Source organism: Vanessa cardui, chromosome 6 (assembly GCF_905220365.1).
Source record: "Vanessa cardui chromosome 6, ilVanCard2.1, whole genome shotgun sequence".
In the NCBI taxonomy this organism is placed as follows: Eukaryota; Metazoa; Arthropoda; class Insecta; order Lepidoptera; family Nymphalidae; genus Vanessa; species Vanessa cardui.
The window spans coordinates 7,086,528-7,114,509 of record NC_061128.1 but is presented as its reverse complement, the minus strand read 5'-3'; the positions used below and the strand labels follow the sequence as shown (position 1 = coordinate 7,114,509).

Here is a 27,982-nt window from a genome sequence, read left to right as displayed (position 1 = left end):
GAAATTATGGAAATTTTTAAAAATATTTTACTCGAACGTTAACAAATTATCTGTAATACCATAATTAATTATCACTCACTGACTTTCGCAGTACTTCATTTAAATGTTCATTCATTCCTGTAGTTCGATTAAATCATTTCAATGAATTTGTTTGTTTAAGATCAAACTTCAGCAATAATTAAATAGGTGCAACCGAAGCGATCCTTAGGAATACCATTCATTGTCGAACGGATGTGTACATTTTTTTCCTATCATAAAAATATCGAGGTATAGATAGCTGGATTAATAATTAGGTTTTACTTTTTATTTTTATTTCACCTTTGAAGTAAAATGTCTTGTAGGGGTAATTTTAATCAAAATACTTTTATCTGGCTTCGAAAACATTTTAGGGGAAAAATTATATAGCCATCTGGCAATACTGGGCTTAGTTGCTTGGGTTTACTTTTGGCGCGAAGTTTGAATACTTCGGGCATACTATTTGTGAGTCATAGAAAATATGACGTTTTAGTTTTTTCTTATTATTTATTTATTTAAAGCAATTAATGTTTTTGTTAATTATCATTTTTTATTACACAGTCATATAGTTAGTTATTGTAGTCGATCATATCAATAGTCTCTTATTTTTTTTATTAAAAAAGCTTCTGGTTGGTAAGAATATATGCATTTAAAAAAAAAACAAAATGTCACAGTCACCATATATAATAAAATAAACTCACATTAGTCGTGTCAAATTTTAAGTTTCGTTACTAATATTCTAAATCAAAATCAAGTAAGTAATATATTCAAGTATTAGCGAAGTTTTATGCAAACATATGTTAAATATCTGTAATATATATAAAGCTTCTGTAAGTGAATGTATATTGTAACTCTTTTTAGGCTGTGGTATTATTTTTGCGTATATTTTAGTCCCTGGATGTTTTAGATTGGGAACGGTAGGTAGTACTGCGATCGGGAAGTAAATACAATGGATATCTCATCCGTACTAATTCAGGGTGGTCAGCTAGTATTTACACGGATTCGTCTAGAAGCCGTCTTTACAATTCTCAGGACGAGTCTGGCCTAAGTCTAAGCCTAAATCCCTTAGCTACCGCAGGTTTCAATCTTATTGATCAATAACTCGGTTTTATCCGTAAGTGGGGAAAGAAAATTTCATCAGTCTGTATTATGTCCCCACAGACAAAATAAATACGGTACCTGGCCGCTACAAATAAAGTCTCCCCGCAAATAACTTCACCCAACGAACCGAAAACTGGTTTAAGAAATCATCTCCTGATTCTTTTTCTATCGCCCAGTAGAGATTGACCCCTTATTATTAAATTGGAAAAGATGAAACATAATATAATTTCTAATGTATTAAACTTATAGGTGCCACTATCAATATGAATTCAGTTCCAATTGCGTTGAATAAAGCAGCAATGCGAAAGTACGAAGACCTGGAAATACCTTGTGAATCTATTCTAGTAGCTTATGTGTGGGTTGACGGCACCGGAATTAATTTGCGCTCAAAGGATAGGACCTTCGATTTCGTGCCTAAAACAAACAAAGGTAATGACTCTCCTCATTGGTTTATCATCTGTTACATTAATAAATAATAAATAAATTAATATGAGAGAACATCTCATACATTACTCTGATCCCAATGAAAGTAGCTAAAGCACTTGTCTTATGGAAAATCAGGAGTAACGATGGTACTACAAACACCCAGATTCAAGACAACAGAGAAAACTATGATAATCTACATTGACTCGTCTGGGAATCGAACCCGGAACCTCAGAGTGGCGTACCCATGAAAACCGGTGTACACACCACTCGACCACGGAGGTCGTCAAACACATTTCTAGGTGTAAAGATAATTCTTATTGCTATTATTTTCTTTACCAATTTAATTGGTAACTTTTCATAACATAGAGATATAAAGATACAATATCAGAGATATTTGTAGTTTAAATACTTAGGAATCGAGATGGCGCAGTGGCCAGAATACGTGGATCATAACTGAATATTGCGGGTTCAAATCTGGCCAAGCAGCATTGAATTATAAGTTCAATTTACTTATTAATTGACTATAATTCATCAAGCTTGACGGTGAATAAACATCTCGTTAGCAAAACCTGCATTTTTAGATTAATTGCATTGGACTAGCGTGGTGAACTATCAAAACATTTTTACCTTACTTACACAATTTGAAAACAAAGTCATTTTAACGTTAGTTTAAAGCATCAGCTTCACCCACAAAATTCCATCCATTAAACTAAATGAATTCATGCCATTCCATCGAATCCAAATTGAAATGTACATAACATTTCAATTAAGTTTGATGGAATTAATATTTCTAAGCATCTAATATTTATCATTAGCAATATATAATACACAATGTAAAATGATTTAAAATTAGATTTTTATCAATTAAACATTTTAAATTCCACTACAAGTCATTGTTTGGTCTTGATTGTGATGTGCCCGTGATGTACCCGTTGTTCTTTGAACTGTGTTTAGTTATATTAATTAGGTATTTCAATTTATATTATTTAAATCCAAGCTGTTAAAATATGTATGCGTTAGAAATACAAACACTTTAGCAACACTTTGGAAATAAAATGTAAACGTAATATTTGTAAATTACAATTGCTAAACAAATTTTAGTAAATTGTTCGACACCAATTGTTTTGAAAAATGGTTATCTAAATAAAAAAAAATTATATAAAATATTGTTCAACTTAGTATAAATTGTTTTGATTCATTTTAATTCACGGTGAACTCATCAACCTAGTTACCAGTACGCGCGTCAAGCCGCCTACTCCCAAATTACGCTATCTATAAATCTAGCGTTATCACATATATTAATGAAAGATGATAACAAATTTTTATTTGTACTAGCATTTTTTATTGTCTGACTGACGACGGTGTACCAAAAATATATATTATAAATATTAAAGGAAAACATCGCGAGGAAACCTGCATGTGTCTAATTTCATCGAAATTCTGTCACATGTGCATTCCACCAACCCGCATTGGAACAGCGTGGTGGAATATGTTCCAAACCCTCTCTTTAATGGAAGAGGAAGCCTTATCTCAGCAGTGGGAAATGTACTGGCTGTTACTTTACTTTTTTACTTACTTTTATAAATATTAAATAAATTAATGAATGTCGAACGAATTACGCCTTTATTTTTCACAGACAGATAGGCTGTTTTGTAAATATCTTGCATATATGTAAGTACAACCACTTCAAATTGACGGATTTATTATATGCATATGTAATAATAACGTACCTTTATTTGTCATTTTCGTATTAACTAATTAGGTATACCTATAGATTGCTTTAGTATTTAAATGTCGCATTATTAAAACCACTATACTACATTATAAAAACTACAAAAGTATTACTTAATACGATAATTTAAGAACAAAGAAAATATGATAACAATGCACGTTACACTTCTTTGACGTCATCTCTAATTTTTGATGGTAATAAATTACGATCTTAATTAATATTAATAATAAGTTTATGTGATTGGATATTGTATTGATATACATCAACTTGAAAAAGAAGTTTTCCATTTTCCGACGCAAAGACATCGGTTAGGGTTCCGATATTCGATATCGGATCGGACAATATGAAAGACAGACAGACATCGTATTCCATACATTTTATTTCTACCGATATCGTATCGGCTCACGACACTGATATCAAATCGGATAATGTGAAAACGCTTGCACTGTTCGAAACATTTGTACTACCGCTTCAGTCCTATCAATCTTGCCTCCTTCGGAAATTCTGTTGAATATGGGATGTCTATCTGCAGACTCACGTTTTCTGACATGCGTCGAAAGCGCACCACCCGAGGGCGCTCAGGGAATTTAAGCAGTGAGAATGCTGGTCGATTGTTTCTTTAGTTATGTTGAAGAAAATAGGCGCAAAAGAGAGTTTAAAAATATTTTGACGTTATGTTTAGTAATCTGTACAAATTGATGAGCATTTAAGTCGAGAAATTCTCAGAAGCATTCCAGTTTGTAAGTAAACAGTCCTTGGAAAGCATGTACAGTCGAATTTCAGTCGGATTGAAAAAGTACGTTTTGGAGTCTCACTTATGCGCAAATAATCTCTTCTGATTGTTAGCTTATACAGTAGAATGACTGACGTTAGATGATTGATGTTAGGTCCTCATAGTATTTTTTGTTGATAAATATTAGACGGTTTTAACTTGCCTAAAATATACATTGAATAAATTCACAAAAGTATTTAATTGGAAATATTCAATTTGGAAAATATTTCACGAATTGAAATACATACAGTTGAGATATTTTTGTAACAAATTATATAAGTTTCGCGAGTAGGTATATCTATTATTAAAGTTGGTATCGGAATTTTAACATTAAGAGGCTTACCAATCACACTAGCTTAAAAATAGACCGTCATACGACCAATTAAACGACGATCAAAATGTTTTGACAATTTAATGGAAACTTCTAGCCCATGACTATTTCATATTTCACAGTTATGATTTCCGATTGATAATTCTGTAGAATAGCTGTATTCAATGTAAATATTAACAATTAAATATAAATATCATTAGGCAGGAAAAAACTGTGAATATTGAGAGTTATCTTTAATTTCTGTCACTATATTCTGATTATATATAACGAAGAAGTATGTCCGAGCTTGTGACGTCACGAGTGTCAGGGTTTCGATCTTTAACCATTCTCGGTGGTATGAAATTAAACTCAGGAAATAATCTCTCTGATTTATTCCAATATGAGGCGGTCCGATCGCTCAAACGGCTCGAACAAGCCTCCCGATAACGAAGGGCGCTCGGCCTTTTATAATAAAAATAGGTGGGTAAACTAATTACCCAACATAACATCTGTTTACAAACACTAAACAATTTCAGACTAATTTAACATTACACAATTCACTAAGAATTATTAACTCTCTCTTTAGGCTTTAGGATTAGGCTCTCCTCCTTCAGATACAAAAAATTGATTGCGTTGGAATCAAAACACTTTGATTTGGATTTCGCAATCCGTTGTTAATTTGTTGTACTAATTTATCAATCTCAAAGTTTTACTCAAACTACTATGCGTAACTGTCTCCGTCTTCTTCGTTATTGAGTGATGATTTTTCTGTTCTTTATTTAAATGTTTTTACAATACTTGATTTCTTTGTTAGTAAATGTTTATTTATCAATAGCAAGATCAGATATACTAGTATATGTTTGTGACGGTCTTACCTTTATATTGAGATGTCTCGTTCTTAGAACAAAATTAATTGACTTTCCGCGGGCCTATCAATCATAAATTCGTATACCCTAACCCTGTTGCTGTTTGTGACATATACAACACCTATCTATATTGACAAAAGCTATATCTTTGATTACTTGATATCGTTAGGCGGACGGACAAATGGGTTACTTAATGGTAAGCGGCCAGTGGCGGTGGTAATTATCCAGGCGATCTTGTAGTAGTAGATCAAAGTAACTTAATATATTAAGTTAATATTTATAAGCTATGTAGAGAGAAACAGAAAATTAATGTTATCATAATTTAAAGATGAAAGTTAAATATTACAAGTTGAAGGTATATGCCTCTGTTCACTGAACGTAATGTCATTTAAAACTTTTGAATTAAGTCAAGATTATCTATATCATGAAGATTGTATATTACCAGCTATCTGCTGTGACTATGTTATATGCACGTATATTTCAATTTCTTCCAATATCTTCAAGTACATTCTCCAGCAAAAGATGATATTGCAAAGTTTTTCTCTAGCAACTTTATTAACAGTTATCAATACTTAATATTATTTATTTCGAAAGTATTTTAACTTGTAATAAGTACAGTCTTTTTCTGCAACTCCATACAATATTATCTAAAAGCATATGAACAAAATGTAATGCACCTAATCAGCTAATATTTGATCTGAAACATTAAGTTACTTTGGTATAAAAGTTCCATAAAAATAGGATCATTAGTCTTTGTTTGCGAAAAAAATCAATAAGCATAAAAACTTTCTTACCTCTATCACATGGATGTAATGAAATAAACTTTGAATTCCTATAAATTCGAATATAACATTATTAACGATTAGTTATTAATTTGATATTAGTCAGTTTTTTAATCAGCATATTTATGTCTTAGCTACATATATTAGTAAATTAATCCGTTTACTAGTTTGTGTGAAAGAATTCTGTTAAAATGTATTTAGCTGGATTTATTTCTCGTGGGGATGAATACGTGTATCTTAAGCGAAGAGAATGAGAATGAAATCCAATTTGACACATGCGATTCCAGCAAGCATTGGACTAGCGTAGTAAAATAAGTTCCAAAACATCTCGTCAAGAGGAGAGTAGGCCTTAATGTACATACTAACTACTTTTTAAGTCAGGCATACGATGCTAAAGTTTCTGCGTTTTTGAACGCAAAAATCCGATTCGACTTGCGCGCGAGTTCGTACGATGATGTTATTTTTTTTTTAAATCTATAAGTCAGTTAATGCAAATGAAAATTGTTTCAACCTAATATAAAAAGAACGGAAACGTATCAGATTACTTTTTTTTTTCATGAGTTGAAAAACAAACATGCAACTGAATTGGAAATTTGTGTACATAGTAAGCATTTTTAATATAGGAATTAGTGAAAGAGATTGTTGGACAAATCTACTGAGATGGAAATATTTGTTTTGTCTTCAAGTTCACATTATTTTAATTTATCCCCGAATACTTCCAAGAAGAAGTTGATTAAATTGGATTTTTCCTTTTAATAAATTTGAAAAATAAATTTAATAGGTTAAACCATGAAATTTCTATAGAAATATTTAGTTGAAATTGAAGCAATATCAAACTAAAAGATATATAATACTAATAAACTTATCTGACCTTTAAAAAGAATCTCTTTGACTGAAATTTTTGTATAATGTTTATTCGTGCCTTTATATAACGTCATGATGGGAAGAAAAGATCGGTTGTAGCTTTCAAAAATATAATGTAACATTTTAAATGTGCTCTTAAGAGCCTACTTTAATTGAGTATATATTGATTGATGCATTTAAGTTATACATTATAAGGACATTTATTTTCTAAAGGCGCTCTCTGGTGGGGTAAAATTTGCCTGATGATTAATGATTTCTCAGGCGAACCTTTGTATGTGCAGCGACGCTTCTATGTAAATAATGAGATGCTGAACAGCGATATGAGGCCATGCCAGGCCAACGTAATACACATGTGTATATGGGTTTTAAATAACACAATTACTTCCCTTGGATATGTCTCAAAAATGTTTATTTTTTAATTTCTTTCTAAATCTGTAATTATGCCTTTGTCTATACAACAAAACAACAACACCCTGTAAATTTCCCACTGCTGGGCTAAGGCCTCCTCTCCATTTCGAGGATAAGTTTTGGAACATATTTCAACCCGTTGTTTCAATTGGTGGAATACACATGTGGCAGAATTTCAATGAAATTAGACACATGAAGGTTTCCTCACAATGTTTTCCTTCAGCGCCGAGCACAAGATGAATTAAAAACGCAAATTAAGCACATGAATATTCAGTGGTTTATTATTATTCAGCCTGGGTTTGGGCCCACAACCATCGCATTGAGATGCACGCCATCTAACTATTGGGTCATCTTGGTTCATTGATTGTCTCTATATCATATCATAATATTCCGTTGCAAATTATTTTTAAATCTAGTTAATCGATTCTATTCTCAGTTTAATGGCTTTTAGTTGTGCCAACAGCCACAGATTATTTCACCAATGTCCCGTAGGAAATCTAGTTAAATCATATCCATTGTTAACAAAAACTATTTCAATCGGATTCATATGCATAGATAACAATCCTTTGTGCACGCGCTCGTCATCTACGTCAAATCGAACAGAAACTCATACATAACAATCACTGACTTTATCGTAAACTGATTTAATCTATACTAATATTATAAATGTCAAGCTAACTTTGTTGTCTGTCTGTCTGTCGCTCTTTCGCGACCAAACCATTTAAACTAATTTGATGAAGTTTGCTATGAAGCAATTTTGAACTTCAAGGAATGAGAAGGCTATTTTCCTTACACATCACGACTTAGTTACAGCCTGGAAATTTCCCACTGCTGGGCTAAGGCCTCGTCTCCCATTAAGGAGATGGCTTGGAACATATTCCACCACGCTGTTCCAATGCTGGTTGGTGGAGGCACATGTGGCAGAATTTCGATGAAATTAGACACATGCAGGTTTCCTCACGATGTTTTCCTTCACTACCGAGCACGAGATGAATTATAAACACAAATTAAGCACATATATATAGTGGTGCTTGCCTGGATTTGAACCCGAAATCATAGGTTAAGATGCACGTGTTCTAACCACTGGGCCATCTCGGCTCACGACTAATCCCTAAAAAGGCGAGCGAAGCCGAGGGCTATAACCAGTATTATATAACGCTAAATAATTACAAGTATAATTTACTGTCTCTGATTCAATCAGATTTGTCTTTCGCATGAAACACGTTCCATTATGTATTTCATTTTTTTTCATTTATTTGACACTGTACCAAATTATATATAAAGTAAATAAATAAAATATATTCTATCAGCATTATAAACAAAGAGGAATTTCTGGGAAATTATAATGGAGATTTTTTTATTACGCAATACTGCGGAAGAACTGTCAATTTGTGATATAAGACAGATTGATTACGTTATTACAGGAGCTTAAATTTCATTAACATACTTGGTGGTAGGGTTTTGTGCAAGCCCGTCTGGGTAGGTACCACCCACTCATCAGTTATTCTACCGCCAAATAACAGTACTCAGTATTGTTGTGTTCCGGTTTGAAGGGTGAGTGAGCCAGTGTAACAGGCACAACGGTCATAACATCTTAGTTCCCAAGGTTGGTGGCACATTGACGATGTAAGGAATAGTTAACATTTCTTACAGCGTCATTGTCAATTTGTGATGGTGACCAGTTACCATCAGGTGGGCCATACGCTCGTCCGTCAACCTATACCATAAAATAAAAAAGTAAATAAATATATAGTTTATATGTATAAACTATATATGGTATACTTAAGGACTATAAAGTAATCATATAACTAGAGGATAAAGAAAGAAATGTACAGAGCTTCGAATCTGTTCATTTACAGCCGTTCGATTTTCAGTAACATTTATAAGTGAACGCGACATTAATGCATTCTTAAGGTTTCATAAATTTAATTTCAATTACTTTTATGTCTGATATGAACATTTAATTGTGTACCTAGAACATTCAAAAATGAAAATAAACTTTATTCAAGTAGGCTTTTACAAGCACTTTTGAATCGTCATTTTACAATTAAGTAAAGCTACCACCGATTCGGAAAGTAGATTCTACCGACAAGAACCGGCAAGAAACTCAGTAGTTCATTTCGAAGTCATTTTGAATTATCATTTGTAAGTTTGAGATTTCTTCAAGAATTTTGTTTCATTATAACTATGAAATAAGTGATGTTCAAGATTTTTTTATACAAGTATATTATAAGTGTAGTCATACATATGTATATCGTCGTGTATTTAATAATATATTTTAATACTCTTACAAGTTCAAATATGAGATTGTTTAAATATATAATATTAGGTCGGGGAAAAAGTCTTTTCGCATATAGTATGTATGAACTTGTAATAAAATCTCTTTGGCTTGTTTTGGTATCATTAAAAAGTTTTAATTTTAAAGAAGGCACTTCCAAATTCAAATTAGGAATTTGTGTGATTTTCATTTGTTTTTGTTGTTGTTAAAATGAGTGATTCTAAAGAAGAAATTCGAGACATTTTAAAATTTTATTATAAAAAAGGTAAAAATGCAACTCAAGCCGCGAAAAAAATTTGTGATGTTTATGGACCTAATGCAGTATCTGTGAGAGTAGCGCAAGTTTGGTTTAAGCGTTTTCAAGCCGGAAATTTTGATATCAAAGATGCATCTCGCTCTGGTCGCCCTGTTACGGACAAAATTGATGCCATTTATGAAAAAGTGGAGCAAGATCGGCATATTAGTAGTTACGATGTAGCTGAAGAACTGGCAATTGACCACAAAATGGTTTTGACTCATTCGAATAAAGCTGGGTACACAAAAAAGCTCGATATATGGGTGCCTCATGAACTCACTGAAAGAAACCTAATGAACCGTGTACTCATTTGTGATTCTTTATTACGACGTAATGAAACCGAACCATTTTTTAAAGAAACTGATAACTGGTGATGAAAAGTGGATCACATATGACAAGAACGTGCGAAAAAGGTCGTGGTCAAAAGCCGGTCAAGCTTCACAGACTGTGGCAAAACCCGGATTAACTCGCAACAAGGTAATGCTGTGTGTATGGTGGGATTGGAAGGGCATAATTCATTATGAGCTGTTACCGCCCGGCAGGACCATCGATTCAGAACTGTATTGCGAACAATTGATGAGATTGAAGCAAGAAATTGAGAGAAAGCGGCCAGAATTGATCAACAGAAGGGGTGTGGTTTTTCACCATAACAACGCTAGACCTCACACATCTTTAGCCACTCAACAAAAATTACGAGAGTTTGGCTGGGAGGTATTAATGCATCCGCCGTATAGTCCTGACCTTGCACCTTCAGATTTTCATCTGTTTCGGTCTCTGCAGAATTCCTTAGGCAGTGTCAGGTTAACATCACGAGAGGACTGCCAAAACCACTTGTCGCAGTTTTTCGATCAGAAGCCCCAAAATTTTTACAGCAATGGGATCAAGTCACTACCAATAAGATGGCAAAAAGTTATGGAACAAAATGGCACCTACATACTTTAGTCAAATGTAAATAAACTATAAAAAAACTTTTTGAATTTTCATATAAAATACGAAGAAACTTTTTCCCCAACCTATTATAATGAATTAGGTTTAGGTTGCATAGTTTATAAGATGAATCAATTTTTATTCATGTGGTGTACAATATAAACTGGACAGAGAATTCGAATATCCCATAGATCACAGTTATAGTACATTTTCCTATAATTTGATTTTGTGTTGAATAATTATACATGCAAAATACTATATAGAACCGATCAGTGTTCCTCCTTTTTTTGTTTTCTATTACGTGATATAATATAAAACCGCGAAAGGTTTGGTTTAATTCAAATATTTTCTCTGACATTATCCGCGGAGAATGCAGCAATAGACCAGATTGATTGATAGAGCCAAGCTCAACATAGAGCCAAAGTATCGACCCGATCGGAAAGAAGTATATCTTCGCTAATTCGAACAGATCTACGTTGAATGTGATGAAGGAAGCTAGCACTGGGTGATGGCACTTTTTTTTCGATTTTCGTCGCGGTGCTCCCGGGATATATTGACGTAGATGGGGTGTCTACAGTGCTGGCATCCGCGTAGCAGAATGTTGCTTATTTGCGCTATATCTCTGGTTTCTATGAATTAAAATCAATAGATAGTTTATAAGAAAATTTTTAAAGCTTTTTTTATTCTCGTCTAATGTAATGCATATTCCACTAACTCGCATTGGAACAGCGTGTTTTGTTGGAATATCTTTCAAACATTGTCTTCACAAGGGAGAGGAGTCCTTAGCCCAGCAGTGGGTTTACAGCCTGTTGTTATTGTTGTTGTAATGCGTATGTATTAAGTCGACTGATGTTATTGTGATAAACTTACCAATAGGCACTACTGGAACTACTCAGGATAATATTCAAGGTGAACATATTATTATGCGCATTTATTGTAGGCAAAACTATCATAAATTAGCATATTAGATTATTTACTTGGAATGATTAGGTCTATTCATCGTACCCATATTAAAATAATAAGCCCTGAAAAATATCCTAAGAAGTGTATTGAAATAGTAGCTTAGATTAAATGATTTGGTAGGTCGACGGCCAGGCAGAACCCACACGTGATAGTTGTATATACCACTAGCTGTGCCCGTGACTTCATGCGCATTATAATTTTACAATGAAGTTATCGTTATAGCCTATTTTACTACTTATTTCATCAGCGATCTGCCATTGAAAGTCCCATCAAAATCGGTTCAGCCGTTCCAGAGATTAGCCGGAACGACCAGACAGACCGACAAAAACAGTACATACATACATATGCATTTAGTAAAAAAATGGTTTTATTGTAATAAACATATTCCAATTATATTAGGTCTATTTTATTTATTATATAAAATAATAGCCACTATAAGGGAATTCTTATTACACGGATATTAATGTATTGAAACGGAAATATATATAGAAGAGGAAGAATTTAATTATAAAGTTTTCGAATTTATACCGAAAATGCAAAAATGCCGATATTTCAGTATACGGTAATCTCTCAGAAATTGTCAAAAAAAAAAACATACGAAACGTTTTAAGTGTGACCTATCGTCTGTATGCGGGCGTGAAAGTATAAAATATATATTAATAATAGTTTTCATCAAGTACTAGAACAATAACATGCTCCAAATAAAAAACTATTTGAAATCAATTAAAATAGTCTGTGTGTGTACTTATTTACAAGTTAGAAGTTTACTTCTTATGCATAATTAAAAACTACTGTTACACTTATTCGCAAATTGGAACAGTCGCAATTTAAATTAAATTTGTAATAAAATATTATAATGTGCAAAGTTGTCTGTTTTGAGGGACTTAAAACGATCCGCACAAGATGAATAGTTCCTTGAGTTTGTTCTAATTAAAACTAACCTACTTCTGAGGAAAACATTTCAATGTAATCAACAATACAACAACAACAAGACAACGCCAACTGATATTAGTTGGTTTCGTGTTCCAAGTCAATATCAAATAATTTGAAATTTCAAATACTTCTACAAATTAAACCTTAAGAGATGATTTTCCGTAACCTTTTCCTTTCTGATTTTTTTAATACTGTAACTAATTTAAATATTTGTTTGTTATGATAGTGCTTTTCGCTAAGATTCACACATTTTTTTTTTTAATTTTTGGTTGTAATATTTTAAGATCTGATCATTCATCCAATCAATGAGGTTTTGTTTTCATGTTGCAATATCTGTCGAAATCGGACGTTGTTTTAGTAAAAAATGACTTTAGTTGATTGAGTTGCGCTATTCTCAGAAACTGCGTATAGAAGAATAAAACTATTTACTATACTTATCAAGAATCTCGCAGTAGCAGCCGGTAAGAAAATTAACGCGGATAACAATCATTACAACTCTATCCCTTAAGAGTGCTTATGCCAAGTACCGCTTTTCAGTTTCTGACATTTTTAAACTTGTGTGTGTGTCACTGTTCACGCGTGTGTGAACAGAACTATTATAATCAAACCAAATGATTTAAATTGTGTCGTTGCTATTGCATTACTTATTCCATATACATACTTTCAGTATGGGTTTTATTTTTCATTGTATAGAAAATATTATGACATACAAATAATAATATATTACTAAAATTATTATAATATATTGAACTTTTTTATATTAACGATATATAAAATATATATACATCATAGATACGTCATACATACATCACATAAATAAAGTATGAGTAAAATATAAAATCGATTGTCACACATAGTAATGGTAAATTTTACGATGCAATGTTGGCGTGAAAATGTAGTGTCCAACTGTTATATGATAAAATTTTAGAAAAATATTACTCTAATATTACCTTTAAGGACACTTCTAGTCTGATCATAAATGAAAACTAAATGGTCAGTTCAAAAATAAATAATCAGGTGATAAGTTAATGTACCTAATTAATGCGTAGTATTTAGTTTTGAACAAACAATTATACATAAAACAATTACATTTGTCAATGTAATTTCAAAGAACAAACAGTTTATTTTTAAAGTTGGTTAAAGTGTATTGTTATCAGAAAAATATTTCATTAAAAAGTTTAAAGTTTAATAGAAATCAAAATAAATAAATAAATATTTCATATCAAAACGTCTTAACCGCACTACAATAAATTTAAGGGAAATATGTAATTTCCCATAAGGAATAAATATAGTTATATACATATTACATACTTTATTGTACTAGGTGACGCAGCCAAAAATTCCTATTACAATATGGAAATTTTATACGCATAACTAATTTTAAACGAAATTACCTTTATATTACAGACTTACCAATTTGGTACTTTGATGGGAGCAATACGTTCCAAGCCAGCACTGACAATTCTGACACGTACATCTTCCCAGAAGTGATTTATCACGATCCGTTTCGACGCGGAAGCCATTTACTGGTTTTAGCAGACACTTATCAATACAATTACCAGCCAACCGGTTAGTAATAGAACTGTTTCTGATTTCGTATGTAATTTATTATATATTGTACGTTATTTATTTTCTATGATTCTTAATGTATAAAATGTTTGGTATATGTTTAATAAACTGCAATCGATCTTATTTTATTAATTACTGGTACATTTTTATGAAAGATCAAGTCTAAAAATAAAAGTAACAGTAATAGCAGGTCTAGAAAAAGTCGCAAAGTGATTTTGTTTGAAAATAATGGCCAATTTCAATTTAAGTTATAAAACGATTGCTATGTATTTATAAACACGAAAGCGAAGAATGAAATTGCTACAACACTTATTGTTGAATGAGCTCTTAATAAATCTGGCTTTTAATTTTTTTTTCTTATCCAAATGTTTTTGACTTCATATAGGAATGTAAACGGAGCCGTTACCACCTTACATAAACATTGGCTCATTAACAAAATGAAGTAACTCCATATTCCGGAAATACAATACCAATCATCGGAATTAAAATGGAAATAAAAATTAAAATTTTGTGACATATTCCACCATACCATACACAGAATATGCTTACCATTACACCGCTTGCACATATTTTATCACATTTAAAGTTTGTTTACATAATATTTCGGATTCGAGTCAGGGAAAAAGTTTTGAAGTTTATCGTGAAATATGGTAGATCTTCAAAACGAATGATTAATGCTAAATATTAAAAAGTATATATAATTGTTTACTATATTGACAATAGTATAATATTGTTCACTTATTTTTGTCATGTCAATTCGACCGTATCTGTTACTGAAAGGAAATTACTTGTAGTACTTCCTGCACAATAACTGGAGCGTTCGTTATTTCCAGAAATATTGTTATATAATATTTATTATTGCTTTAGACAAAACATTGAATGTATGTAAGAATCATGCTTTATATTGGCAGATTCAGAAAAGTAAATTTTATATTATATTTATTTTGATAAGTACTTAACACTGTATTTAAAGAATAATTTTTTTAAAATTCTAATATAGGTTTGAACTACTTACTGTTATGAATGTAAATATGTCATTGCTTAAAATGTGATGAAATGGTAATTTTAAATATTCATTTCATTACAATATAATTGTTAATTTACTTATAATATATAAAGTCTTCTTTCCCTAAATATTTTGCTACATCCTTACTTGGTATATTTATATTTACTGTAATACTCTTTGTAGCATCCAATCATCGAAAGAATTGCACATTAGTGTGTGAGAAGGGTGAAGTAGAAGAGCCGTGGTTTGGTTTCAACCAGGAGTTTTTCTTAACGACAACAGATAACAGACCACTGGGCTGGCCACCGGGAGGCTTTCCTGCCCCACCAGGCCCGTACTATTGCGCGATCGGTGCTAACAAAATAGTTGCTAGGGATCTAATGGAGGCATTCTGTAGGTAAGAATAATTTTATTTTGAAATAAAGAAGTATGTTTCCAAAATAAATATGTAATATCATAATTATTAATTGTTCCTTATTATTTCTTTGTATCTTTATATATAAGCGATATATATCACTCATTAATAATCAGGTTATCTCAGAAGCTATAACAGCTATAAAATTGAATTCTTTCTCCTTAAAGGCTGTAGACATCCGCTAAGAAAGGATTTTACGAAACGCCATCCCTAAGGGGGTAAACGTAGTTTGTGTTTTATAAATTTCATTTCGTTTCTTTCGTTTGCAGTTTGAGCTAGTCTATACTATACAAAACTTTTTATTGTTCACTAATGAAACTCAAAGATAGAATACTCCTTAAAACATACATAGGAAACGAAAGGAACGAGAAATACTTGACATGAAAAAAACACATAATCAGATCAGTTTCATCTTTCGATAGATCAAGCATTTCCTGCCTTATGTAATAGTTATATAATATAAGTGTTGGTGGGTGACTATATCCTATACTACAAGGAATAGCGACAAAAGCGCACTATCGAGGCTAGACATAATTAAAAAAACGAGAAATCTGTTTTCTTAGTCGAGAGAATTCCTCGATTTTATAGAAAAACATCCGGTATTATTGCATGAGCTGGTAGTGTCGATAATAACAACAATTTCTGGGAAATTATATTATTAATATTTCTCTTTATCAGTGTGATTGTCACTTACATAATCCATATTTTCTCAAGCAGTATATTTTTTTATGGAATAGGTTAGCGGACGAGCACATGGGCCACCTGATGGTATGTGGTCACCATCACCTATAGACAAAGACGCTGTAAGAAATATTAAATATTCCTTACATCGTCAATGCGCCACCAACCTTGGGAACTAAGATGTAATGTTATATACATTTATAAAACTATCTTGGCCGGGGAACCTTTATGAAAGTTACATAGAAATCGGTTCACCGGGTGGGATTCTTATCCATATCCATGTTATGTAGCTCGTATGGCCATCCCAGGTGTCACGTCATCCTATCTTTAAAATCCTGGTTGTAATGACACAACGAAAACCGATCGGAGTCTGTACCAAGCTGAATCGGACCTCTCTCGTATCTGCCCTGCTCTCCTTCTGGACCATCACGATCTTACAGAAGGTATCTATGGCTCTCCATGCTGATTCCATTCGAAAAATCGCATTCGATTTGTTTGCTTGTCGCTTGCTTATCCGGATCCTCCCTCTCCACGATCGACACGGAGCATGTTTTCAGCGTAAGCTGTACCCTGCCAGGGAAAATCCAGATATATTATCGTCACTCCCTGTTTAACTTTACAAGGATGTTCTTACAAAAACGATATGGAAATCTACAAAAACTATAGTTATCCTTAATACAATACACTTCCACTTTTGTTGCCCGTAACATTGGTTAACATGAGATTACCACAAAACGTTTTATTGTTTTAGTTAATGTTTACCTACTAATGATTTAAACAACGCTCTAGTTTTATATACTTACAAACTGCTCGGTGCGCAGTTTAACCCGCGTTAAACGTTATTGTTTCGCCACTGAGGGTGTTAGCGTAACGTAATATATATTATTTTTGCAAAAAATACTTTAAAATTTTACAGTACGAGAATAACGTAACGAGATACGTTCAAACTAAATAACGTCTTAGTATAGAAATATATTAATATATTTGATTGTGTGCGTGCATCTTCGGGTGCAATATCATTGACATTCAAATAAAACCTTTTTTATATGCAAAACAGCTTCTCGCTAAGTTATATTGTTTTACACTTTACATTTCTGCGCTTACAAAAAATGTTCTTTTTTTTGTAACAAATAATCTGGTATGTATATCTAAAATTTATATAAATGTACGATTAATTGAAAAACCGTAATAAATAAATACAAATAACATTGCTTTTATTCAATTTGTTGTATATCTATTTGTTACCATTTTTATTTTTTATTTAGTCGAAATAATTACTTTTACCGCATCAAGTTCAATTATTTACATTTAATTTGGTCTGACAGAATTCATTAAATACAGGAGATGTCTTATTGACAAAGATAAACAGAGTTTAAAATTGAAAGTGACACTTCACGGAATAAGATAAGATTGTCACAAATCAAGTGATAGTGATAATTATTTAACTTCACCTAATAAACAACAAAAGTAATAACACAGATTATAATTTTTTTTTTGACTGTATATAAGTTATACAAATATTGTTAACAACATTATATGCACATTAATAATAATGTAAGTGTTTCTTTGTTTTTTATTGGTATAGGAAGCAATCTATCTCGTGGCTCTTCTGATGGAAAGTGAATGCCACAGCCCATGGACATCTGCAACATTGAGATGTTCGCATGAGCATTGCCGGCCTGAAGCAAATACTTATGCCGTTGATTTGTTCCGCTTTTACGCCGACCCAGTATCATACCACTGATTTATCGACTATTAGTAATGGAATCCACGTATCATTTGCGTGTCATGTCCATATGGTTCCGTTCAGTTACTATATAGTTCACTTGTGATTTCGTGTGAGATAAATGTGTCAGAGAGAGAGAGAGAATGAATATTTGTGATATAATTCAATGCTATAAAATATTGCTCCGGCTCGGTAACGTCGTGTGATATACACGGATCATTTGGGTATATTATCTTCACTGATAATAATTATGGTTGACGCACAGTACATCATCCTTGATTTGTGTTTCTTAATGACGGAACGGTCTATTGGACAAAGTATAGCACTTCTCCATACAAAACGTAACTAGCACTTATTTTTTGAAACGGTTTAGTAATATTTTAATACAGATAATTTGATCACTTACAAATATTCAGCAAACATATTTGTGTCTTGTGTCAATACCATTAGTGTACTTAAATAAAGGATTCGTTTGGTAATCTAATATTCATTTAATGTAATTAAATCTTTATAGCTTTGATATATAATATACAGATGACTGCCTCTTTGGACAAGAGGCTAACTTGCCGGCGGGAGTTATGATGTCAACTGTACTACATTACTTTGAGTTTGGCCGCAATGGAAAATTAATATTCATTTATCATAAATATAATAATAACAATAAATCGAGATCGCCAGATTTTCCACGAGCTTAATAATTTGATTTGACCAAACATTGTATGTTCAGCAGTGAAACACAACATTGGAATATTCTCATAAATGTTTATTTTCAATCAAATATAATATTAATATGTTCATAAAGATGCCTTATTACATATGTGAACTAATGTTTGTTTCGTCAATACGTAACATAAACATAACATAAATCAATAAACTTTATACGTGCTTTCTGTAGAATTGGAATATTTTACTATCTATGAATTTATTCACGACCAAGAGTCTATAATTTTTTTATGTTCGTAGGTGTTGCCTTTATGCGGGCGTGCGAATAAACGGCATTAACCCTGGAACCACTCCTTCTCAATGGAATTTTCAGGTAATTGCGTCAGCGGTTGATAAATCGTACAAAAATCCCCTTAAATTACGTTTTAAAATTGCTGCAAAATTTAAGGTTCGAATAATGATTATTGCAAATAAAATATAAAAATTATTTAATTTATCCATACTAATCAATAAATATAAATTCTCCAAACAAATTTCTTCACAGTTATCGATGGGGAATTTATTATTTTGTTTACTAATTTGTAGTCGAACGTTTTTAATATTTTTAACTTTATTAAGCATTACTTGGTAAGAGGTTTTGTAGCATAAGTAGACGGACGGATAAATGTGTTATCTAATGGTAAGTAGTCACCATTACGCTTGGAACCATTTCTTACATCACTAACATTACGCATTAGGAACAGAGATGTTACGACTGTAGTTACTCACACTTGAAATCGTAACAGCGATGTCTTGGTATTTCTGATTTGCGGTAGAATATAAAAATGATGAGAAGATGGTGCTTACCAAGACGGGATTACGCAAAGCCCTAAGTAAATTTAGCAGATAAAATTGCTTAGAGGTTGTAGCTAACTTTGAAGAATTATAACAGTTAAAACATTCCCAATACATTTATCTACAAATTTCCCAAAGTTTTCACAAAATATATAGAATTTGATAACATAAATTGATTATTAAAAAATATAAAAATTAAAATTGCATAACATACTGAAGGTACATAATTGGATAAGGATTATTTCTATATTGATAAAAATAGCTTCGAAAATAAGCCATTATTTCTAGTAAAAAGTAAACGTAGAAGAAGTAGTTATCGTGGGTTATTCCTAAGAGATAGACACATACCATCATGGGATTTTTGTAGACCTTTTTAAGGTGAACAGTATGAAATTTATTATTTTGATCTATCTCGTTCGCTTCAGGCTGTTTGCAATGTTTATTTCATAAACACAATTTTTGCAATAGAAACCTCTGAAATGGTCAATATTTTTTTACTATATTATGCATGTTTTAAATCTGTAAATATATCTATTAAAAAGCATCAAAATCCGTTGTGTAGTTTTAAAGATCTGTGAATGGTACATAGGCATAACCATCCATAAAAATAAATTAACTTTCTTTTATACCACAAGCAAAGTACCTTCGGGAGTTATTTACTTTTTGTTCCGAAGATCGCATCATGATTTTTTATTTACCGACGAAAGCAGATTGTCGAATAAAACATCAATGGAACCTTCGGTTTATTTTTTAAATATATTTCTAATAATAATTTTAAAGGTCTTTTCATGTAATCGATGCGCGATCTGTTGCCGTCTAACAAATCAATGCAGGTTGAGATGTTTTAGTGATTACACCTTTGACACTTCCTTAAGCAAATAGAGAAAATACATAAGTACGAACGATATAACTAAGTAGTATTATATTTATCGATAACTTCCAATCGAGTACTGTCAACGACGTATCACGACGTCATCTTAAATAAATTGGCTGTTTAAACAAATGTGTTTGTTTTTAAAGACGAAAGGTTTTAAGTGGAGCTCTATTTAAATATAAAGCTAAAGCTGACAACAAAAGAAACATCTTTTGTCAATCATAAAAGTATTATGAATTTCTTCGTACTAGTTCTATAAGAAAATAATAAGATTAAAAAAAAACTTTTATTTTAATTAATATTTTCTGAAAATACATAGTTTTTGTTTTGTGTTTTTGAGATTTAATTCATTATGTCACGTAGTTGGATAAAATATTTCACTCTAGGCAATGACAAAGCGAACTTGAAAACTGTAACAGGTACATGGAAAATTTTGTCCAATAGTTTTATATTTAATAGATAGAAAATATGTCTACATATTATATATACGAAAAAATAGGGACCTTTCTATTTGAAAGTAATCGCAAATATTTAAGCAAATGGTAAAAAATAATAAACTTACTTTTAATTCTTTATTATCAATATAATATAAATACAATTATTAAACCATTTTCTCTAAATTATGTTTGCAATACGGACTAATAGCTCTATCATAAAATATTTGATGAAGAGATAGATAGATAGAACGAGAATAAGGTTTTAATAGAAAACTCGGCTCTTTATTTGTTGAGTTATATTTGTTTGTGTAATATAATATTACAAATACATTATGGTTTCAAACCTATTTTCTTTGTACAGAGTAAGGATTTCTTACAAAATAAGAAATACTTTTGAAAGAAACTGTGTCACCTTATTGTATAAACAGGAGGAGGAAAGGTTAATTATTAACACCTAGTTTCCTACTTCGTAAAGTTAATAAATCCTTAAAAGGGCCCGGTATACGTTTCTATAATAGAATTCCTCGGTTCGTTTTAACTAGTCCGATTGAAATATTTCGTATTCTTTATTTAGTTGTTATCCTTCACATGTTAATCAATACAGTCTATATTTATTCTTATTAATTTTATTATTTATTAAAAATGTTATAAGTGTGTCTGCTGTCACTATTATATAACCAAAGCGCTGAACCGAATTTGATGAAATTTGGTATGAAGCATACTTGAACTTGAACGAACGAACTTGCGGGTGAATTCTAGTATTATATAACTTATAAAAAAGCGTGGGCTCAGTATTTGTTGATTTGTAGGCAGTATATATATAAAAAAAAATTCTGGCATATTTTAAAATTAAAATGGTGGAAAAGAGTAACGTATTTTCTTGTCGGTTCTTCTTGGTAGAAAATTATTTTCGATATGGGGATAGCTTTAATTCAACACTAATATTTATATTCAAAAGTGATTTTATGAGCCTACTTGAATAAAGAATATTTCGATTCGATTAACTTAATTTATTTTAAGCAGGCTTAAGTTTTTTACCCGATAGATTCCTTTACGGCTAGAATTGGTTACAAAGCCAAGTCTTTGCCATCTTATAATAAATCTTTCGCTTAAACCGGGATCTCTATCAAACGTCAAAGGACATCCATCAAACGTTTTAAGCCAAATGTTGTATCGATATTATATCGATAGTGATGGATCGAGATGATAGCTTAGTTTATCAACAATAAAAATTTATTTGCTCCACAAGTCTTTATAAATGTGCTATTTATTTGATAAAGGTTTTTGTGTATCGTTTGGGAAAGTTTGGGGCTTATCACCACCTTTTAACTTTAACTAATGTTTGAAATGCATATACAAACATTTATAATAATAAATACATATATACAAGGTTTAACAAATTTTGTAATGTTAATTAATTATGCGTGATTTAGTTATACAAAACTTTTAGCAAAAACATAACAAAAATGAGACTAAACCTATTTAAATATAATAAGCTGAGATGACTCAGTGGTTACAACATTTTTATCTTGGCCTATAATTGCGAATTCTAACACAGCCAAGGCACCACTGTAAAAATATTACTCAAACCTCTCATATAGGAGCAGTTCTCAAGTGGAAACGTTGCCCGGCAAGGGCAATAAGTTCTATAAAGAAAAAAGAAATTGACTTTATTCATATAATATAAAGTTTCGTAGTAAAATACTAATTGAGTTCAGCTTCTAATTTAAGGATATTTTGGCTATGGGCTTTTTTTTATTGTTATCAGGATTTTAACTATAACATATCTTTTCAATTCACGTAAAACCTGATAACATAGTAGCTATCTATTGTCATATCAGGGAAAAAATTCCACATGTAAATAAACAAGGCGCTTGGACAGTTGTGCTTTTATGTTTATTCCGTTTTTTTTTTATGTTTATGTTCCTTATAATTTTGTTGAACTCAAAACTGCCTCTATTATGCACTTAATGATTAGTTTTTCATAAGATTCTTGTGAGAATATTACACAATGGTAAATAAAAATAAAAGGAAAGGCCTCCATTTAAAAAAAAAACTGTTTCATATATTTCTATTATCATGATATTCTTCTGAGCGATTTCAATTAGATGATACTGGATTATACAAATGTGTATAAAACAAGTGCAAGTTAAGTATATTCACTCATCGCTCTTATCATCGGCAGGCGCAGACCAATAGTGTAAAGTAGCTTTATACACTCTAATCCATAGAAGTTCTTTATACTTATATGAATCAGAGTGTGTGGCAAAATCCTGTACAGGATTGACGATACTTGTATAAACGATAATTAATATTTATGGGTCCTGCACCAGGATACTTCGTAGTTGTTAAAGAATGCAAAAATACAACAATTCTCTTTAAACAATTTAAGAATAAACTAAAAACATCCAAAACCCCGATTGTTTTCTTGATAAAAATCAAACAAACTAAATTATACAAAATCAAGAAAATTAAATAGTTTAATCAAAATTCGCGCTAACACAAACGACGTATTGTCCGAGAGCACAAAACAAAGTGGCTCATTTTTAGATTAGCATGTGTAATGGTTTTATAAAAGTATATAATAATGTACATAAATATATATAACTAGACATATAATTATCAATCGTCACTACATCGTCAAACGTTTGTTAGGTTGGACCAAGTCCAGGGATCAAAGCGGCTGATGATTTATGGATGGCTCGTTATATACTCAGTCGGCTTGCTGAAGAATATGGAACCGTCGCCTCATTCGAACCACAACCGATACCCGACTGGCCTGGAAACGGTACATTCGTGTACTTCTCGACTAAAGACATGAGGGAAGAAGATGGCATTTTGTAAGTAAAATCTATACATGTAATAAAAACGGGGTGTCTGTAATATTAAAATAACCGTTTTTTACTAAATTCATATGTATGTTTACATGACACGGTACATACATCAGATGAACTTATTTTACAATTTTTGTCGGTCTGTCTGTTGGTTCGTTCCGGCTAATCTCTGGAACGGGCACGTTTCTTAACCTATTTTGACAGGACTTTGACTGGCAGATAATAACTCTGATGACAGAGTAACTAAAATATTCAAAAGCTCATGAAAAACGGTACAGCGAGTAAGTTTATAATTGTAACTATTATTTTCCATTAATAAATACTTCTATATTAAAAAATCCAACGAGAAACAGGAGCCGATAACAAGACCGATATCTTTGTTAAAGAAATTACAGAAATGTGTTATTTTTCATTTTCATATAGAGTTATAGAAAGAGCAATAGACAAGTTGTCACGGCGACACGGCATTCACATCAATGAGTACGACGCGAATAACGGCACTGACAACGCCAGACGACTCACCGGCAAGAATGGAATGTCTCATATACGCGACTTCACTGCGGGTAATACAAAGTTGATTGCAAAAGTTCATTTAACACTTCAGCTAAAACGTTACACACTTATCATATAATCTACCGCAGCACAGCGACACTTGTATTGTTGTGTTCCGGTTTGAAAGGTGAGTAAGTCAGTGTAGCTACAACATAGAACATAAAATCTTATCTCCAGATGACCTATTATGAGGAATGTTTAATATTTCTTACAGTACCAATGTCTACTACTGACCATCAGATGGACCATTTGCAAGTCCTAAATTGGCATTATTTGAAATACATATGTGGCAGAATTGTATACGATGATACTTGCGGTATCCTTTGCGATGGTATCTTTACAGTACAAATAATAAGCGTTTTATTGACTACACGACTGCCTCGTAAAAATCGATTTGAAAATATTAGGACTTTAAATTTTGTTGTAGAATAAAGGTAAAGCAGGCCTCACTAAAACTTAAAAAGGCTTAAAATATTGTTTCAATGGTTTGCCAAGATCACGAGGCTATCGAGACATCTGTATCGAAAGATGAAATTTTCTTAAGAATATTGATATGCAGAAATAAAACTATATACATATATTCGAATTAAAAAAAAATCACATTTATTTTCTGAGCAGTCGTGTATTTCAGCATATTAAGAAAACTCCTTGGCACTTGTCCTTGACGCCGCAATCTTCGGTTAAGATTCAAGTTTCTAGCCACTGGTCACGTTCAACTAATATCAATAAAGTAATATGTGCTCATCGAGTACAACAAAAACCCTTGAAGCAAATAATTGCCTTTATATCGCGCGGACGACGACGCAGCCAATACTTACTTTTTTTTATAAATACTCTGCAAATTATTTTATATTTTATAGTTTCTTAAAATGTATGTAAGTTGAGAACTAGAGATGAGTCATTTGAAATATACATTGATACTTATGAGATACTATAAGTATATATAAAGAATACAATCAAAAAGTAAACAGGACGTAAAAATAAACATTTAATACAAGCATTAAAATTTATATTTAAATAGATCGCTATCACTTTTAGTAAGTATCATCCAAAAAATGTGGAATATTTTAAAATGACACTTTACCATTACATTCAGGGTATTTCTACACTTTTGGCTAAAAGTTAATTCATTATACAGCAAAGCGAGGCCATTGGTCGAATGAAATATTTATAACAGACATTTTAGAAGCGATACTTATTTGTTAAAATAGATTTTTCATTAAATACAAGGAAAAAAATATAACAAATAATAACAAAACAGATTCTATTAATATAATAAATGTTAATTAAAAAGAAGATGTTTTTGTTATTACATATCTTGCAAGGAGAACATAAGATTAATATTGGAATTCTTTTTTTAGAAATACCAATATCTAACAATTATGTTTGTAAAAGGAATGCTACGTAAAAATAAAATTGTACAAATTATTGAGTGAGCATATTTCAATGCTCGCAGTCAATGAGGTTAACACTCTTTTGTGCGAAGTGTTTAATCACAATGGTATTGTGTCAAGGAATAATAGGGTTGGATTGGATTATTAAAATACAATGCAAGTAAAAATTGCGTATTGCAAAATATATAGGGTTTATTTTATGATATAAATTGAGTCTAAGGCCTGGTTTCTTTTATGAATCAATTGTTAATATAAGTAAGCGAGTGTTTTTGCTTTACGAGAAGCTATTGGTATCTAAGTTGTTACATTTTCACGCTTGCACAACCATACGACTTTGGAACTTACGGAAACTTTTTATAGCAAAAATAATTGTTTGTTAATTACACCGGTCATAAGTCTTTTATGTTGTTATATAAGTTTAGTATTGATTTATAATACTTACGGAAATTAGTATTGTTTACAAGTCGTAATTGAGGCTTGCTACTTATCGATTAGAAGAAAGAACAACTATTTAAAGTCAGTAACTATATTGTACATATATGTATAATAGTTTTAGTCCAACGTATGGAAATGATACGATACTAACTTTAAACAAATGACGTTTATAATTATTTTAATAACAGTGATAGTAACGAATGGTGTTTTGATTGCAATAATTTTGATTTAAATAACAAAAGCATAAAATGCAATGATTTAAAGGCCGCCTACTAATGTTAAATCGAAGGATCGATCCAAATCCCTTTTGCAATTTTTGCCTCCACATCTAACAAAAGTTTTTAGCTTAAATGTAAGGTGCTTTTCTATTGAATACATTAAAAATATATATAAATTTCTTATCAGGTGTTGCAAACCGATGTTGCTCCGTACGTATTCCACGCCAAGTATCTGAAGATAAACGCGGCTATTTAGAAGACCGCCGGCCTGCTGCGAATGCTGATCCATATCGTTTGATTTCTATTATACTTAGGACCTGTATATTTGATGAATAGAAAAACATTGCTATTGAAATCTGTGGAAAGTAACGCTGTATGTTATGTAACTTTCGTGAAGATTAAACGTTTAAATATTAAATGAGTGCGCGGTATTTTGTTTTAATTTGTAGATTTTAGATGCATGTACGAGTACCTACATATGTATGTATCGTTATAGAACAAGCTTAAGTTAAAATTTACGGAAGGTTTTCGTTGATATATTTATTACTGTTAAATATAAAATTAATATAAAGTATTTATATACACTCATGAAGAAAATTTATTTACAAATTTAAATCAAATAAATCGCTTAGGGTTATGTATACAACTAAATATCTGGAAATGGAATAATTTACATTGAATTTCATGAAAGATTAGAGAAATGATAAATAAACAGAAACAAATCTAAATGAATCTGATGAACGATGTCTCTGTGTCTGTATCAGATATAATTTTAATTATTGAATAGATTATTGGATTATTTATATTTGTTATTTTTTTAGTCTCTGGGAAATATGTTTCACGTAACTCCTTAGTATTCCCCAAACACAGAGTTTTATATGATATAAATTACATTTATGTATTTAGGTAATTTGTTAAACCATTAAGAAAAAAATAATGTTTGTAATAAATAAATATTACGAATGTTTTCCCAGGCGTATTTATCAAAGAAATGTATTTGTTTAAATCTTCATTTTCTGGAACGCTTTTCATCAGTTATGTTTCCGTAGTATAACCTTAAATTGATTAAATATTTGAGTGACTGATCATTAAAATATAATATATATTTTAGATAATATTAATTTCAGTTTTGAAATATTTTGTATTATTGATGCAATAAACATATGTGAATAGCAATAGCAATAGCAGCAAAACTCTATAGTCAAAAACTTCGATCAAACCGTCGATCACACAAAATCATCAGGATAATCGATTATTATATTTATTTCTAAGTATTGATTTGTTCTAAAAGCAGTGTATGTGTGTATACTGTATCATTTTGAATTTGGAATAAAAATAAAATATTTTTTATATAATTGTGTGAAAAATTTACATGTCAAACTTACAAGAGTGTTCCAAAAGTATGATCTATTAGTGAGCGGTTAAATTTTCATTTTATAAATTTCGTGGAAACAACAATGGTGCTTCAAATATTAATAGTAGCCACCAGGGCGCCAGACAGGTTACATAACAATATTGCAGTTGAGAGTTGATAAGTTGGACAACCTTATTTATCGATAAATACGATATGCCGATATTTATCATTTCAAAGAAGACATACGCAGAACGATCACTTCACAGAAATAAGAATTCATTCTATTACACAATATAACAAAGAAACAATAATGTAAAA

General features: G+C 31.3%; 1 protein-coding gene across 1 annotated transcript; it reads left to right on the top strand.

The window, feature by feature from the left end:
• The first annotated feature begins 696 nt into the window (after positions 1-696).
• On the top strand, positions 697-26,747 carry LOC124530550 (glutamine synthetase 2 cytoplasmic-like). Its single transcript, XM_047104753.1, has 8 exons — positions 697-769; positions 1,366-1,545; positions 14,080-14,241; positions 15,431-15,644; positions 19,033-19,105; positions 23,533-23,717; positions 24,135-24,274; positions 26,498-26,747. Exons 2-8 carry the CDS (start codon positions 1,380-1,382, stop codon positions 26,644-26,646), a joined length of 1,089 nt encoding a protein of 362 aa, XP_046960709.1. The 5' UTR covers positions 697-769; positions 1,366-1,379; the 3' UTR covers positions 26,647-26,747.
• Positions 26,748-27,982: the final 1,235 nt, after the last annotated feature.